General features: G+C 40.3%; 2 protein-coding genes across 3 annotated transcripts in view; one reads left to right on the top strand and one right to left on the bottom strand.

Moving 5' to 3' along the window:
* RB195_025095 (uncharacterized protein) overlaps positions 1–11,721 on the top strand; it is a gene marked incomplete at both ends in the record, with an annotated part of 31,428 nt that extends 19,707 nt beyond the window's left edge. For both annotated transcript variants that reach the window (XM_064213103.1, XM_064213104.1), the window contains 6 exons: positions 7,204–7,360; positions 7,430–7,565; positions 10,930–11,096; positions 11,162–11,355; positions 11,429–11,523; positions 11,578–11,721. In XM_064213103.1, coding sequence (XP_064068984.1) covers positions 7,204–7,360; positions 7,430–7,565; positions 10,930–11,096; positions 11,162–11,355; positions 11,429–11,523; positions 11,578–11,721 — 893 coding nt within the window. The remainder of the gene's footprint in view (positions 1–7,203; positions 7,361–7,429; positions 7,566–10,929; positions 11,097–11,161; positions 11,356–11,428; positions 11,524–11,577) is intronic.
* Positions 11,722–14,227: 2,506 nt separating this feature from the next.
* On the bottom strand, positions 14,228–14,884 carry RB195_025094 (uncharacterized protein; the record flags this gene model as incomplete). Its single annotated transcript, XM_064213102.1, has 3 exons — positions 14,228–14,322; positions 14,379–14,397; positions 14,660–14,884. The coding sequence occupies 3 exons, from the start codon at positions 14,882–14,884 to the stop codon at positions 14,228–14,230; spliced, it is 339 nt and encodes a 112-aa protein (XP_064068983.1).
* Positions 14,885–17,491: the final 2,607 nt, after the last annotated feature.

The following is a 17,491-nucleotide window of genomic DNA, read 5'->3' as shown; positions in this document are numbered from 1 at the left end:
CAACGCGCCCAGTGGCCACGGCTATGAAACGGCTTTAACCATTTATCTTTTGCGACATTGACGCGAAGTTATTGCGTACCATTTCAATGCCGCGGGACCCGTCTCAGCCCACGTTATAGCTATCTGGTGCCGGCGCACCAATCCAACGCCGTGAGACCCGTCACACCCCCTTCTATAGGTATCTGGCGCTGGTGGACCCGTCGCACCCCTTTGTATAGGTATCTGGCGCCGGTGGACCCGTCGCACCCCCCTTTTTGAATTTCGTGACTCACACACACACACGTGACAGAATAAGCCCGTTATTATATATCATGATATATATACCAGTCTGAATGTCCGGCTAAAGCCGGACTTCAGAGTTTTTGTAGTGTTCGTTTCGCTTGCCTTCACCGATCAATAAGAAATAACAGAAGTGACTTCTTCTTGTAAAATTATAATTTTTTTTTCATCCCTTTCTTCGATTTTTTCCTCAAAAATTTAGGCATTGATGAGAGATTCCATGATTTTCTTCCTAAACGCGTCACTACTATGTTTAGAGAACAATCAAACTTGATTTTACATCTATGTTTCTCTGAAACCTCCAGAATTCGGAATCATTATTCGAGGTATGAGTTTCCTCCGCTCTCAACTATTAGCACAGAAGGAGGTGCTAACATGAAATGAGGTGAATATTATCATCGTAGTGATGAAGATAAAATTCTACGTCAGACCACGTGAACGAGTGTTGGCCAGTATTGTATCTAAGCAGCCGTTTCTATGTGTGTTTTCACTTTTTAAAGGAAGGATGTTAGCAGCATCAGGGAAATATGCTTGGAAATAGATACGCGAATGAGTCATAGAAACCCATTCTACGGTTGGTGCTTCCGCGCACCAATCCGAGAGGACCCGTCTCACCCCACTCTATGGCTTTCTGGCTCCGCGGCACGAATTCGACGCTGTAGGACCCGTCTCATCCAATTTTACCGCGTTGGGGCTCCAGCGCACCAAACCGACAGCATGATACCCATCTCCGTCTCTTTTTGGTATTTCGTGACTGAGGCACACACGTGACAGTATAAGGTCATTGTTATGTAACAGTTTGCAAATTTGGAAATAATAGTTTTTTTTTGTTATTACGTAATAGTTTGCAAATTTGGAAGTGTACATTCACATAAAAGTTTATTTACCCTCATTAACATATGACAGGAACTAACTTTCCCTATCAAAGCCAACATACATACAAACATATCCTTGGACCATTTGGAGATTTGGAGATGGAAACCATTTGGAAAAAAATTAGAGCAAATTTGGAAGTCTAAATTCACATAAAAGTTTATTTACTTTCACTAACATATGAGAGAAACTAACTTGGCTTATCAAAACCAACATACATGGGAAGACATCTCTGGTCAGTGGTGGAAAGTAGAGTGCTCGCCTATCAGGTGCATGGCAATGGTTCGGCACCCCAACGGTGCAGAATTTTGCATCATTATGGAGTATTTTGGTGACATACAGACAAACGCACACGGATTAAGCGCGTTATTATTAGGTTGTTCGGATATAAACGAGACTTTCGAAACTTTACGAATTTCGAACAGCAATTTGGACAGTTTTGGTTCCATTTTGTTCCTGGCATTTTCCTGTATATTTTACTTTCTTTTTTGTTTATTTTTGATTTCTGTAATATTTTTTTTTATTTCATGAAAATAAATTTTTTTAATTTATTCTTCTATTTATTTTTTTATTTTTGTTTTATTGAAGATGTGATTTCGCGAAGTCAATGCTACAAATGGTTTCAACGCTTTGAAAATGGAAATGAGAGCTTAGAAGACGAAGAACACCGACGTCGTCCTCAAGCGGTAGACGACGAATTACTGAAGAAGGCGATCGAGTCTGATCCGACACAAACTACAAGAAAACTTGCCCTAGAGTTCGGATGTTCGAATTCGACAATTAACGAGCATTTACATACAATCGGGAAGACAAATCGGTGCGGCAAATGGGTTCCTCATAAGCTGAGTGATGAAAATAAAGCTGTCCGTAAATCGAAAAAAATATGGAAGAGTTGGGCTGGAAAGTTTTGCCGCATCCGCCGTATAGTCCGGACTTGGCTCCTTCGGACTACCATCTATTTCGATCGATGCATCACGGGTTGTCGGAGAAAAAGTTCAACAATATCGACGAAGTCCGATCTTGGATAGCATCATACTTCGACTCACAGCCAGCCAAATTCTTTGAGGACCGCATCTACAACCAGCATGATCGATGGCGAAGCGTTGTTGATAGTTGTGGAGAATATTGTTTGGAATAAAGACTTGTTATAAAAAATTTTGTGATGTTTGAAAATTTGAGTCGAAAGTTTCGTTTATGTTCGAACAACCTAATATATAGCATGATATATATCACATCATATTTTTTCATGTTCAAGAAATCAATTCTATTCAAAGAAAAGGTAGAAACAATCGTTGAGTGGTGATCATACGGCGTCCTATCCGCAAGATATGCCTGCAGTGGTATTGTGTCCCTGCAAGACAGTTTCGCCTGAATAACATATACTACTAAAAAAATAAGGCGAGTACAAGTAGGATTTCAAAAACAAATAAAGCGAAGGTCCAAGCTTCTCAAGTTTGGAATCTGATGAGAACTAAGCTATCTCTTGAGTTTCATACACCGTTCTATACACATGTTCTACGCAGTTTGCAACAGTCGTTATCGGGACTTCTTAGACCTTTGGTCAATCTGCCAAGACTCAGGTGGGGAAAGTGAATGGGATGCATCCTGCATGTGCAGCGGAAAGATGCGGTGCTTCTGATGCGCACCCCTCTTGATACATATAGTGTACTTGGGGTCGTGCCACTAGTCTTCTTCTGGATGGATTTCCTTGCGCTCTTATAATACCGTCTTTTCACAACTTTCTGTAGCAAGGAAGAATGTGGAGCGCTCAGTAGGATTTTATGTAATTATTTCAATACCATACTCTCCCTTACACTACTACTCTTACAAAAAATCGAGTCCGCTACAGCATTTCGAGTTGGATGATTTTGTTTCCAAAACGACTCGAGATTCTTTATTTCTTACTTACTACTATAATTTATCTATCCCGCTACCCGGCTACTTTCGCACATCAGCCAGTGCTGGCATCGGTAGTAACTGCTGCAGCGTTGAAAGGAACAACATTTTTGCGGACGTTGTCCTGTCTTGTCCTTTGTGTTGCATATGCAATTCCAACAGTGATTAACATTCCTCTCTTTTTTGATAATTCATTGATGTTGTTATTTAAATTTGGACTGCGAGTACTTACTATACTTACTGACGTTAAAGGGGTGCGCTAATGAGGGTCCTGGCGGATTTTCGAGCATGCCTGGATCTTGCCTCGGCACGTACTGTGCGTATCCTAGAGGTTCACCTTTGCTGCTCCAGAAGGTCCCTCTGTCTGGAAATAAATTAGGCTACAAAAAGGTCTTGTTTTACGAGATAAAGACAAGCCTTTTCCCGCTACTTTTGTAGGCTGGAATTTTCCGTTTTCAACAAAAATTTTCATATACGAAATTTGAAGCTAATAAATGCATCTTTGGGGCGGGTGTGGCACACCGCTACACCTGCCCCAAAGAACCTATAACCTCGAGGAAGAAAGACAGTTCATTTGATAAGACTTCCTGAACATAGGTTCTAGACAAAACTCGCTCACGATCTCTTATTAGAACACCACACAAAATGACATAATCGTTGTTTGTTGTTTCTACATTGTTCTTTAATTTATTCGCTAATTCCGACAACCCACACCTTTTTCTTCACATATTTCCTTATAATTGTGTACTTCTTTGCTTTTCTATGGTCAGAAGAGTATTTAATATGGTTGTTTGTGTCTCAATGAACGACTAGAGCGTGTGACTCTGACGAGGTATGTACGCGTATCCCCTTTCATAGCCACTCGACACATAATGTTTCGAGGGCATTCGCGAAGAATCCGCCTGCACTCTAAAGTTATCTCGAAAGTGAGTTACCTAGCTTTCATTAATAAATCCAACCGTGGAGGATGAATATTGATGTATTGGTAGTGATATGAATTAGTATTATTATAGTTGTAGTGGAGTGTTCAATTTCTTCTCTATTCCATACAAATGTCTGAATTTCTGGCGGCAGTGATGCTTGGACAGACGTAGCGGCGACCGCTGCTGCAGACACTCCCCCCAACAGTTTCTTAGATTCTTTCGATTAAAACCTTGTTCTGGAGATTAATGGAGGTGCAAAACAGAGATGAAATGTAATCGACGTAGAGAGGAATTTTTAAAGCTTGCGCTGCTCTACTGACCGAAGGAAGTTCGTCTGTCCTCGTGTTGTAAAAGTTCCATAAAATTCAGACATAGCTGTGCTTAACTACAATTTTACTGGCTGTTTTGACAACTTCTTTGTTTGCAGCGAAGGTTCAAAGTAAAGACAAACCACAATTTAACACAATAGTCAAAATCGCAAAAATAAGTTAAAAATAATTAATCATCCATCCAGCAACTTCCTGATAAAAGGATAAAGTGTCTGGCGTTAGTCAATCCGTGTAACTGTAATCGAGCATGTAATTGGCCTATACAATGACTTGTGGTGACAAGCCAATGTGTCAATTCAGTGTTTTTATCCTCAAAGACAAGTCTGGTACCAATTTAGCGGCCCCGGAGGGATGGAAAGCTTGGTGAGCACTAGGGCGGATTCGAACCTCCGGTCGTGCAGGAAGCGGAACCTCCAACCGCTATACTACACTCACCCTAACTTCTTGATGTTCTGGTCAAATGTAGGAGTCCCTGAAGCGTATCCTTGACGGCGTTTTGCGTCTTTCTTAACGATATGCTAGCTTTTGGATAGATCTCGAAGAGAAGAATATAATAATATATAAGTTGATCTGAAACTTCCATTTTATGACAAGTTAAGGGCAGTTGACGGTGCCACAGCGTCACTCAGCGTCGAGTTCACGTGTAGCACTGTAGTGTTTGAAATGAATAATGTGTTGATCATAAGCATTTGATAAGCTCTAATATGAAGCAGAATTTCTAATTATAGTAATCATAAATTACACTAAAATTTATCACCAAACAGCTACGCGCGAAAAGCTACGACAAAAAATTGCATTACTTCTGTACTACATTAATATTTAGTCTGCTACTAAGGTGAAAAAGCTGCTTCAACTGGAAAACTTGTATTTTTTTAAAGGCGTTTCCTTCCGTAGAAATTCTCGATGTTGCAAACTTGGCCCAGTGGTGCATGTCAGGAGGAGAGATGAAATAATATCTTTTCTCCTCATTTTTCTTCCAAATAAAACTTCCATTTTATGACAACTTAAGGGCAAGTGAAGGTGGCCGACGGTGCCAAACCGTCACTCACTCACCGTCGGTTTTCCAATGCTCTTTCACACTATTTTGGAGTGGCCTTTGCATATTTTAGTCTCTAAAATAGATGTGGTCGAACAATTTTTCTTAGATGAGTTCTTGCGTGCTTTATCTCGGGAACAGTGGTGGACGAATAGCTTGAAATATTAGTGATGTCTGGGATCTCAGAATTGTTAATGAATGCTGAGTAGATGTTAATGAAATTGGTCTGCTTACTTCTGTGATTGTCCACGACCAACTAATGGCAATATTCGAAATCATCTATGACCTACGTAAAGCTTGCGTTATTGAATCGTTAAAGCGAATTGCGGGGGCGTGTGATCGTCACTGGAAGTTGCAATTTCTTTGTTCTGTTCTTTGTTCACTGCAAGAAGTAGAAGTGCCAGCGAATATATGCACACATAAGTTGAGAAGATGAGGAAGTTCTCGGTGTGTATCCGACGACACAAATTCTTCGTAATTGTGTAATTTATACTCTTTTTCTTGTCTTCGCACTTACGATCTCGCATTTCTGCTTATCTCGTTGTCTTTCATTTCCTTAGTATTTCCAGTAAAAGTTTTCACACAAACTAGTTCCACATTAAAAAATGTGGAACTAGTTTTGTGAAAAAATGTGAAAATTTTCTGGCAGGATCCTTCAATAAATACTTCGAGCCATCTATTCTTCTAACACTTTTGCACCCCTTAATATGTATGTGTATAACATATGTTTATTTAACATCGACTACCCCCTCGTCATTTCTTCTTTGCTCTTTTCATTCTTTTTCCTCTTCCGACCACTTTACTGTTCGCAGACCCCTCTTTCGGCCCCCTGTTGAGAAATTCTTAAGTAAGTTTGACTCTTCTTAAGAGGCCGCGTATAACCAAATCGACGGTGTTGCGATTTCTCAAGGAATGAGCAAGGATGAGATGCAGTTTACGAGCATGTGCACGGTGCTAGTGGTTTCTACTAATCCAGAAAACGGCGTGTGAAACAGGCTTGTGATCCCGTTTCCCCAGTGATGCAACTTATTAGGTGGATCTGTATAAAATAAACGTGTCAATTTCATGATGCACCCCCTTTAATCATCACGAAAAATTCGTGATAAACGGTCAACAAACTGAGTGGAATAGAAAATAGCTGTCGGGAGTTGGCAACAAAGAACCACGTACTCCTCAGGACTATGGTTACTCACGGCTATCGTATTTCGCACAGGCGGAATGTTGAGATGGAGTGCACGATTAAGTTTGCGAGACAGCATTTCTACGAATTGACGGAGTAACATGTTCAGCAGCACGGTAACGACCCATGGTGGGTGAGAAGGAAGACATCGAAGATATGGAATATTACGATCGTCAGGTTTCTCCCTTCGTAACATATGGAGTTGGGTGGAACTTGACCTTTAAGAGTAATCGACGACGCTGATCACGATTATACGTAGCCCTCAAACGATGCCCTTCAGAAACGGTTCATTTTATCAGCTATTTTTTGCTTTCGCGGTTAATCTACCTCTTCGAGTTCCCGAAATGCGACGAAAACCTGCTTACTGTGTACTTGACAATGCTGATTTCGAGAATTTGCACATTGCGGAAAAACCTTCAGACAATTTTGTGATATTATTAAATTCGACTTTGTTTTGCTATATAAACAGGGGAAACATTTCCACACAGGCTGAGCACCGTTTTTACACATTCAAGACATTTTCAATCTTAGCGAACATCCTAAGATTATCTATGGGCTTCTCATGTGATTTGGTTGTTGGAGTTTTGATAACTCTCATTGCCTTCCTACATTTCTCTTTATGCTAAAGAAAAATAATAAATAATAATGTTATAGCATTGCTATCTCTACTGTTTATGGGTTATTTAGGTATCGATTTAAGCACTGCTATTGAGGATGCTCGAAAGTTACGCCAAATTGGTGGAGGTGAGCGCAAGAAGGAAGTAGAAAAATTGGCCACATACCTTGAAGAATGTTTGGAGTTCCAAAGTGAGCGGCGTACGCCCTATCGCATCCTCTGCTTCCGGTAAAATTGACAATAGTACTGTGAAGACTAATATCCATTGTTGTTGTTTTCATTTTGTCTTCATTACAGATTTGGATACGGACTGGGGTCTTACGTTTCTATGCTGTATATTTTTGTCAAATTTTTATACTTAGTGAACATCTTCACGCAGTTTTATATACTGAATAGTTTTTTGGGAAGCGACTACACCTTTTGGGGTCTTCAGGTAAGTCTAATTTTTAAACATCAGACGGTTTAGGGTAAAATGTAGTACGGGGAGAGGGGGCGCTCAGTGGCGCCCTTATTTTTCGAAGTAAATAATTAAATCAATCGAGGCCCTATTAGTCTTAGAGGATCTATGATATGTAAGCTAAAATTACTAAGAGAAAAAGTAAGTTAGAGCGTCGAAAAATGAGAGCGCCCACTGATTCGTCCCCACCCCTCAACTACATTTTCACACGGTTTATCAATAGGCCGTGTGTGGTTAACTCACAGCATTACTGTTTTACACGCCAAACTAATAATGCAGTGATAGGTCTAAATCGAACGCTAAATTGTAGGTTTTAACATTAGCTTGTTTGCTTGTGGGATTTTTCGACAGTTTGCGCTGTAATCGCTTACCAACATCTATATTGCTTATTTGGCTAGTAAACAAAGCCCTCCTCGCAACGTTATCCCAAATGTTCCTTAAGTTTCGTGAGTGGAGTTGATGAGGTTCTTAAGTATCCGGCTGACCTCTCGGTTGGTCCATCCATGCCGCGAACACATCAGCCCATATCATTGGTGGTGCCAAACGAAAACTTTAACCATCTCTTATGATCTACCCAGGGCCCTCTTTAGTTTAACCATGGTGAATTCTTCTCGCAAAGTTAACGGCTCATTCACGCTCGGCTTTCGATACATATTTCGCTGTATCGCAAAAGTGGTACTTTTGTTTCAAGTTGAAGCACTTGACTTTCTAGACGTGGCAGCGGTACTTACTCACATCTCCGCCATGTCACTGCGCCGAAGGCAGGAGAACTGTCGTGTCAAATAGATGAGCACGAAAGTTGTAGTCTATTTGTTGGCTCATTGCTTCCCTGAGGGGTGCACAGGCTGCCCACGCTGCTCTCATCTTCCTACTTAGTTGCTTCTTAAAGTTGTGTTCTGTGTCTGTAGAATGATCAAGGTACGCGTATGAACTCACTTGTCATTTGGAACTTGGATTCTATTTCCCCACTCTGAAGTAGAAGATCTTCGTAAACCGTGTCTTCATTTCGTTTACTTGCAGTCCTGTTTTCTTCCCTGTTTCACTTAGTTCTTTGTGCGCCCTTTCTGCCTCACTGTTGCTTCTCGAAAAGTGAACGATGTAATGAAGATTTGAGAGAATCTTCTAGCAAAGTTAAACTCCTTTCCTATTAAGCAACCGACCCTTCCGTCCCTGTAATGAGTGAGCATCTTCGTTCTTATAGTATCACTTCGTCGTAGCCCCTCCAGTGGGTATAGCCAAGGTGCGGTGAAAGGGGTGTATCATATCGTTGCATTGATGTTAGCATTTTGTTAAAAAATTCCTCAGATACGACAAATCTTTGATTGATCGTCAAACGTTGACAGTATTGCACTTGTCTATACGCTGTAGGAAGCTTTCTCAGAGGACAAGAGGCAGATGCGTAGTAGAGCCAAAATGACATGAGGCACGGTGCAGTTGAGTAAGCGGTTATGCTCGAGCGGAGTTGATGCCATTGCGAAGTGCAGCGATGAACGGTGGTAACAGGTGTCCTCACTCGATTCTAACCGCTACGCTCCATCGCACCGCTTCGAGCACAACCGCTTGCGCAACTGCACCGTGCTTCATGTCGATTTGACTTGATTATACCATCCAAACTTCAGTGATTCTCGACACTGAATGTCGATGCAGTCCATGCAACCCATTACACATGATACTGATCTTCGTAAGCACTTTACACAAGACACTCAGTAAACGTGTCTAACAGTAGCTTCGAAGATCCCATCGGTCAGTTATTCTTATGAATAAGAACGATTCAAAAGATCTTCCACCGGTCTGAGATCCATCCTTTCTGAAGATAGGACGTCGTGTGCGACGCTAAAATTACGTAAAGTGCTTGGTAGCAAGTACGGAGAAAGTGTGCTGCTGTAAAATCAGGTCCAGTATTCTATGTAAGGTTTCATGCTCTTGATGAAACTTGTTCTTTGAAAGGCAGAATAGGGGTGGTACTTGACTAGTTGGGACGTTCGAACTCGACAGAGGAGTTGACGAACAGAAAAGTTCAAGCTGGAATCCTTGTAATTATTTACACTTCACTACGGGAAAGGGTGGAGATCCTGTCTCCGTTCCACAAAGCTATTGACAAAACACTATATTCAAGAAGTTCTTCGCCACATTTCTTCCCTTCTTTGCGCTGCCTGCTGTATTTTCTTCTGTCTATATTTCTCGGAGATCCCGCAAGGCTCGCCTCTTAAGCGTCGTCATACCGTCCGGTTTCTGAGACGGGAGGGATCAATGTTCACGGTAATGAGGGATGTTGGATAGGAAAGTAGGTCTTACTGCTATTAAGCAACATTACCGAGGAGAGCTTTCTTTTGCAGTGAATAGTGGTCAAAGAAGTCCACCACTTGTTAGAATTCGTGAGAGGAGAATAAATAAAGAATACTGAATAAAAATAAAGAGAAGGAACATAGAACTTTTCAAGTATTGTAAAATGGCGTGTTTTTGGATGTTCTTCTACTAAGAAATGATTGCTTTTTTATGTATGCATATCTGCTGCGAACGTGCTCGATTTTTACGATTGTGTCCACTTGATCTGTTTTCAGAAAGTTCGCGTTTCTGTGGTGTTTATTAACAACATCGAACATGATCTGTTTCTTCGTATCTATTTCATTAACGTCGTTCACTAAATTACGTATTTTCTAAAGTGCTGTAAATAAGAAAGATAAAGGATAAAGGATAGAGTTTCTGGCGTTAATCAATCCGCTTGGGATGCGCCCCCATGTTCACTTCAATTCAGAATCGTTTGAGGTTTACGAACGTGTAACTGGCCGTACAATGACTTGCGGTGGCTAGCCGAAGTGTCAAGTCAGTGTTTTTATCCTCCCAGACGAGTCTGGTACCAATTTATCGACCCCAGAGGGATGAAAGGCTTGGTGAGCACTAGGGCAGATTCGAACCTCCGATCGATCGTGCAGGAAGCGGAATCTCTGACCGCTACACTACACCCGCCCCCAAATAAGAAAGATAACGAACGTTTTTGATACACCACAAGTGCTCCTAACTGCTTCTTTTGTTGCGCAGCTTAGTCATTTATTGTGGTTTTCATAGAGCTTCACCTCCCTTTGTGCTGTCAAGACTACGGGTTTCATTTTCTAGTTTGTAATGGAGCTATCCCTAAGTTACTTACGTTTACTTACTGGCGCAGATCTTCCCCATTCTCTTTGCTAAATTTGTCGAGACTGTCCGGGTATAGCACTTGTTCATACGAATAGCACAGAGCTAGGAAGAGTGAATACGTTCGCTCCTGGGAGTTTTATTGTGAAGAGACAATTGTGACGCCTATATGCTTTCATAATTATCATTGAATTCTCCCGTCATTCAGACATTCCGCGATTTGTGGAATGGTCGGGAATGGTTAGATTCTGGCGTATTTCCGCGTGTTACAATGTGCGATTTCAAAGTTCGCCGCCTTGCAAACACTCACAAATACACCGTACAGTGTGTACTGATGATCAACATGTTCAACGAGAAGATTTATCTCTTTATTTGGTTGGCGATTATCATGTCCACTTCTAACAATTTCTGGTGGTAAGAGAAGAATTGTTTCACTTCAGGTTTTGGTTTCTGTTCGTTGCTATTTCAACAGCAATAAACTTTGGATACTGTTTTCTGCAATTAGTTCTAACTTCTTTTCGTGAGAAATCCACACAAACATGGCTGTCCTCCCCAAGGCATGGTGACGATAGCACTGACAGCTACCGTCATCAGCATATCATGCGTCGTTTCACCCATGCAGCCCTTCGTCCAGGTGAATCATCGTAGGTCTCGTTCATCACACATTATCTAAGAGTGTGGTTTTTGGAATTAATTTTGGTGTTTAGACGGTGTTCTTTTGCTTCGTTTCATCGAAGGTCATGCTGGTGCGATGGTAGCTCGTGAAATCACCATGAAATTGTTCACGGATTATCTTGAGCAGGTTACTTGTGGTGTACTGATACTGTAGTCAAAACAATGCATCTCGACTTTTTAGATGTCGTACAACAACCCAGGACATAGTCATTCGACAAAGTCAACGAGCCCGGGCGTCATCGATGATGGTCTTCATGAAAATCTCTACAACTCTGAAAAATTAGGCGGCCTAATGGCTACTGATTATCCAACGAAAAATATATGATTGCCTTTCGCAGTATTGAGCTGTTGTAACTGAAGCTAGACTGATCAATTTCTTTTTGTAATCCTCCCTGCTATTTTCTTAGTATTCTTTAATTATTCCACTAACCAAGAATACATTAAGTTTGTGTGCAATGGATTTAGCTCATTTCTTACAAACTACTTTTGTGTGTCTCTTTGACCTCATTTATTTAGCGTCTATTGAACGAGGATTCCTTGGCTGATTCATAATTATATGTCTTCTCAGGCTGATTCTTCATTTACGCCATGTTCGTGCTTATGATTTTTTCACTCCCATCGGGTCGCTAGAATTAAAACGCTTACTTGTTTTCAAAATGTTTTTTTTTAAATATTATTTTTGAATATCAATTGGAACCGATTTTTTTTTTGCTTTGATTCCGTAATATTCAGCTTTGAACTCTGTATGGATAGTCATGCCTAAGACCGTATTGATCCCTACACGTCTTTTTATCATTTTAATATTATAACATATTTATAAACCTCTTCCAAGCCGATAGCTTTATTTGTGGTCTTAGAAGTCCGGGAACAAAAATCCTTTGAAAATGAAAAGGTTCCTGTGAAATGAGTTACAGTCAGTTAACAAAATAGCTTCACTGTCCTTCTATTACTTTAGCCGACAAATCGAGCAGCTTTCATGTTCCCTTCTCAAATAAGGGCTGCGGTTTAGAGGCGGTGAACTTCCAGTTCGTTATGTGGATGTCAGCGAACAAGGCATGCACTGTTGGGACTGAAACAAGTGATACTCTGATGGAGAGAAATTAACTAAATATGCCGCATGTGGAGGATGTTCCCAGTCTGGGTGAAAGATTGTTTGTTTATGTTCAATCGAACTAGCAAACTCTACTAGCGCAACCGCAGAACTGGCTGAACATTCGACGAAATAGTGTGTGAAATCGCGGAGGGGCAAGTAAGATGCTCCATAGTAACTTATTTTGTCTTGTCGTACCACACTCGCGCCGAAGTGGTACAGAATTGGGTAAGGTCGGCCTACACGTTTTAAGCGAACAATAAATCGAGTTCTTTGTGGATATTCATCAGTTTATTCGGTTTATCTGAGTTTCCCACAGAGCAAGGAGAGCTCCTTGGAGGTTACTCCTGCACTTCATGACAATTTTCGTTTCTTTTTCATGTTTGGCCTGTTTTTTTTTTGTTTTTGTGTTTGAAAACTGCGTCTTTTCATGTCCCGAGGTTCCGAATTTCATATGTTGTGCCTTTTTTTGTTTTTCCTTTGTCGTGAAGTTTGCCATTCCATGGGTCCTCTTTTCTTCTTCTATTTTATGTCCTCATCATTTCTTTTCCTATAATAGTTTGTGAAAAGGATTACGTAATCTTCGTAAAGTTCTTTTACTTTAGTTTTATAGTTTGTTCTGGTTGTAGGCATCTTACTTCGGAGGGATCTAAATCCTTTCTTGTTGCTTTTTGTGTAACAGTGTACAAGTAACCTCTCCAAAGGACATATTTTGGGATTCTACTGCGTAGTGCGCTGTTAGAATGCTGGGACAGCCCATAGTAGGGACGCAGATTTTGTTTCGGCGGCAGCGTCCCAGCGCAACGCTATAGCACGACATGCCAGCAGGTATAGTATGGCTTGTGGAGGCGTGTATTGTGAACAATCTGGGAGTCTTGTGCAAATCACTTTTTCATTCTTTTCTGATGAGATGCATCATAATGTGCAGGTTTTAGGCACCTTACAGCTTCGTTGACTGCTTACAATACGGAGCTCGTTTCAAAGCCTTTTATCTAGGAATGTTTGTGAGTATTGCTCCAACGCAATCTGTACCGTTATTTGTAATTTCCTTACTTAAGATCGCCAAGACTTGCAGCCTATATGATAAGGGAAATCTTCAAGAGAGAGTAAGGACATCTGTTCCTTTCGGTGTCAAGCGTATGTTGAGAATTCCTCAACAGGGGGTCGTAAGAGGGGGTCGGAAAACTAAAAAAAAAATGAAAGGAGCAAAGAGAAAAGGAAGACGGGGTTGTCGATTTTAAATAAACACACATTAAGGCGTACAAAATGCAGTGTAATGTAGGTATACGACATTCAGCAGAAAAACAGAAGTGAAAACGGCTTCTTTTCAGACGTAGTGCTGAGGCTTGAAGGAGGATCAGCACCGAATGGCATGTTTTTACCGCATATCAGAAGATGTTCACAACTGAAACGTATTCTATGGTTTTTTTTTTCAGGTCCCGATATCTGTGACTAAAAAATAGAAGAGTTGTCTCAAGGAAGAAAAAACGTCAATGATGCATATTCAGTACTTGAGTTCAGAATAAATTTGTTCCATATTTGAATAAACGATTGAAGAAGTCTCGAAGAAGCGGTTGAGGAAGATTCTTGTAGCATAAATAGTTAAGATAAAAAGAGGGTACACAAATCATAAAAGGTTTTTTTTTAAAATTTTATTGTTCATAATTCTGGTAATGAAACTACTGCGCTTTTTGAGCCAGTCTTGAAGATGGACGACTTAGCATTTTCTTGATGTTCTAACTTATGCTTGATGACGTCGGAGTCGCTTCGGTGGCTCAAACCGTGCAAAATCATATGTCGTCGCATGTGCAAGGTGGTAAGGGAGAACTACATTACCTGAACGAGAAGGAAAACCTTCAGAAAGGAGAAGTTCATAGACAATTGAAACGTACCAGTGGCAATAGCATCATTCTGAAATGTAAGGATTTCTATAAATAAGCCTCTCAGTTGCTTTTGAATTAGCACAAACAATTGAAATCTTGAATAGATGCATAGTAAATAACGTGATAAAGTTGTGGAGGTGATAATATAGAAAACCAATTATTTTAAATGCAATTAGCTGCTTAAAAGTTCTAATCCCTTCAAAAAAAAAAACGACTTGCTGTCAAACCCATCAAATTTAAGCACTACAAAATTGTGTGTTACTACTTTATATGAAAGAAATGAAACTAACCAGAGGTGACTTCATATTAAGTACTAAGGGACCATAGGAGACAGTCTTCGTCTCCTTCACAGCTTGCACATTTCTTCGGTACTCTTCCGTTACAGCCAGTTCAATATATTGAAGATCCGCAGTGGTACAGAAACGTAGCGTCGAAAATTCGTCTAGGAACGGGTGACAAACGAGATCTTCAGAAGCTAACAGAAGTGTAAGAGCACTAACTAAATGTAGAAGCATAGCTGCAATGAAAAGCAAGTACGCTGGCTCAAGTTGGTAAGTGTAGTGCAGATAAAATGCATGTGTGACATTTTCCTATCGATCGCTTATTTATGCGCGATTGCAAAGACTTCGATAAGGACATCTGTCAATTGGCCATTACATCCACTGTTGAAATAACTGCTAATCACTGAAGATTCATAGTGATTGGATGGGTCAATGCGATGCGTTGCTGTTCTTACTGTGACGGTCACGGATCAATCACTGGCAGAAGTGCCACTGCATTTAGCGTAAAGGAATTTAAAGAGCATATTTCTCATTTGACAGTTACTTACTTTCAGTCGAAAAAGCAATTCTGATGCTGTTACTGAGCGAAAAAAGTCATCTCCAGGCGGAATCAGGGTTAAAATTAGTACAAAGTAGGCTCCACGTGTTTCTGAATATCTACGCTCAAAGTGAATTTTACGCAATAAAGCTGGCTGCGATCTGTAAAGAGAGATTTATTCTATATTTCTACAAAGTGTGGTGCCTCTAGCTTTCCTAGTTTTTTTTTGAAACCTAGTTGAGAAAGATCCCAATTTTTGCCCCAAATTTCCGAGTTGTTCCCAACTATCTTTTGAGAGATCCAGAACACCTACAGAGATCAAAACTTAGGTTAAGGGTTTCCTTGATGCTCTATCCAAATATGGAAACGAAATTCTCAACGGCGCTGCCGTAGTCTCGAAACGGATAAAAGTGCGAAATCTCAGATTTTCGGCAATGCGTCAAAATTTGTGTGACTTCAAACAAAGTCCAACAACTCAGCTCGTAGTTAATAAAGGCAAATTTTGTTTGAAGTGTGTTGTAGAGGAAGATTTTTTGCTATGATGCTTCATTTTTACTTTTCTATAGTTAGTTTTCGTTCTTTCAAAAGCTAATTGAGAAAAAGTTGAGTAAAGATGCTAAATTTCTCTCCTTTTTCTCAACTAGCTTCCAAACAAACCAGAGGGTCCCTGAAAATATTTCTTAACCCTTTTATAGTGTAAATCTTTCTCTAAAGAATGCAGCCACCTTTATCTTCCTCCGTCTCTTCATTAGTGCGTTATTCATGCTTATTTCAAGCAAACAAAGCTGACGTGTCCAGCAGTAATTTCCAATTAAGGCCTGGTTCTAGTCGCTAAAATAAGCTCTATATAACACTTGTATATGGCAAACAGTGCTCTGAATACAATTTCCAAAAAACTGCCGGTGAGATGTTCTTCTCAGTGATTTTTTTTTCGGTCTTGCAAAAATCTAGATTCCGACAGGAATCGAACTATTCATCCTCTGTAATCACTGTCAATGAGTGGAATTGTCTGTAGAATGTAGAAAATAATGGGAAAATGCTTTTAGAATATGATCTGCGTTGGTATCAGTTGTTTTTTTCCACTTGCAAAAATGGAAAAATTCCGACGGGGATCGAACTCTTATCCGTTCATTTCCATTGTCGATGAGTAAAATTGTTTGTAAATGATAGGAAATCGTGTGAAAATTGTTTTAAAATGTGTTCTCCTTCTTTCCCAGCTCTTTTTTGTTTTGCAAAAATAATGGTTCCGGCGGGGATCGAACTTTTGATCACCTCTTTATCAATATCAAACAGTACAATTGTGTTGCCGAATACACATTTAGAGCTCACTTATCTTTTTAAATTAAATGTCTACATATATACTGACTCACTTCTAATTCTTGCAGTAACGTCTACCTCGTACTAATAAAATATACCTGGAGGATATTTTTGGCGAGTAGCCAATGTGGAACGGGTCGCAGCCTAGCGGTAGCATCTTCGACAATCTGACTGCCTTCTAATTAGTCTTTCTTTATTATCTTGATACGTCTTTTAATCTTCTCGCCTAATGATAATCATTTAATGGATCCATTTATACACTAATTGCAGTATTTACAGATGTACCACGATATTTCCGCCCTTTCTTCTGAGGAGAGCTTTAAAGAGATTTGCTCCGAACCAAGACCCTCAGCCGAGTAGCTGGCAAAAAAAGAAAAAGTTGAGAGATGCATGACTCACTTCTCCACCTACGATGACGATGACGGAAGCTGCACTCTCGGATCAAGCCTCATTAACACTGCTTATCGCAGTACTCGGATCTCTTGTATTGATTATGCTCCTCGCGCTACTGGTAGGGGTTTTTTCCTTGCAAACACTTTTTCTGGTCTACTTGTGAGCATTTTGAAATTTGATGTTTTCTGCTATTAATATTATTTCTGCTCAGACTTGCGCTGTGAGACGAAGACGGCAAAGGAATCGTGACCGTGAACTCCAGCAGCATGTGGAGCTAATCGAGGTGCCTCTCCGCTCGAGGTTCTTGGTGCTCGAAATAGAAAATTAAAAACATTTATTAGATTTACTATATGTGTAAAGTCCAATAAACATCTTCCTGTGTTGTCTTCTCACTGCACTGTTCCACATCTCCATTCGAGCTACTTGGAACACACATTATTACAGAAATTCTACAGAAAATCAAACACAATATTCTAACCGTGTCTAGATCAGTGTATCGAGAGGTTGAATGGTTTTCTACCCCGATTACTATTCTTGATCTTCTTCCACCTAGCACACGTCACGCGGCATCTTGAACATATAATTAACATGAC

The sequence above is a fragment of the Necator americanus genome, chromosome X (assembly GCF_031761385.1).
Source record: "Necator americanus strain Aroian chromosome X, whole genome shotgun sequence".
NCBI lineage: Eukaryota > Metazoa > Nematoda > Chromadorea > Rhabditida > Ancylostomatidae > Necator > Necator americanus.
Note: the sequence above shows the minus strand (reverse complement) of the source record. Positions and strands in the feature narration are given on the sequence as shown.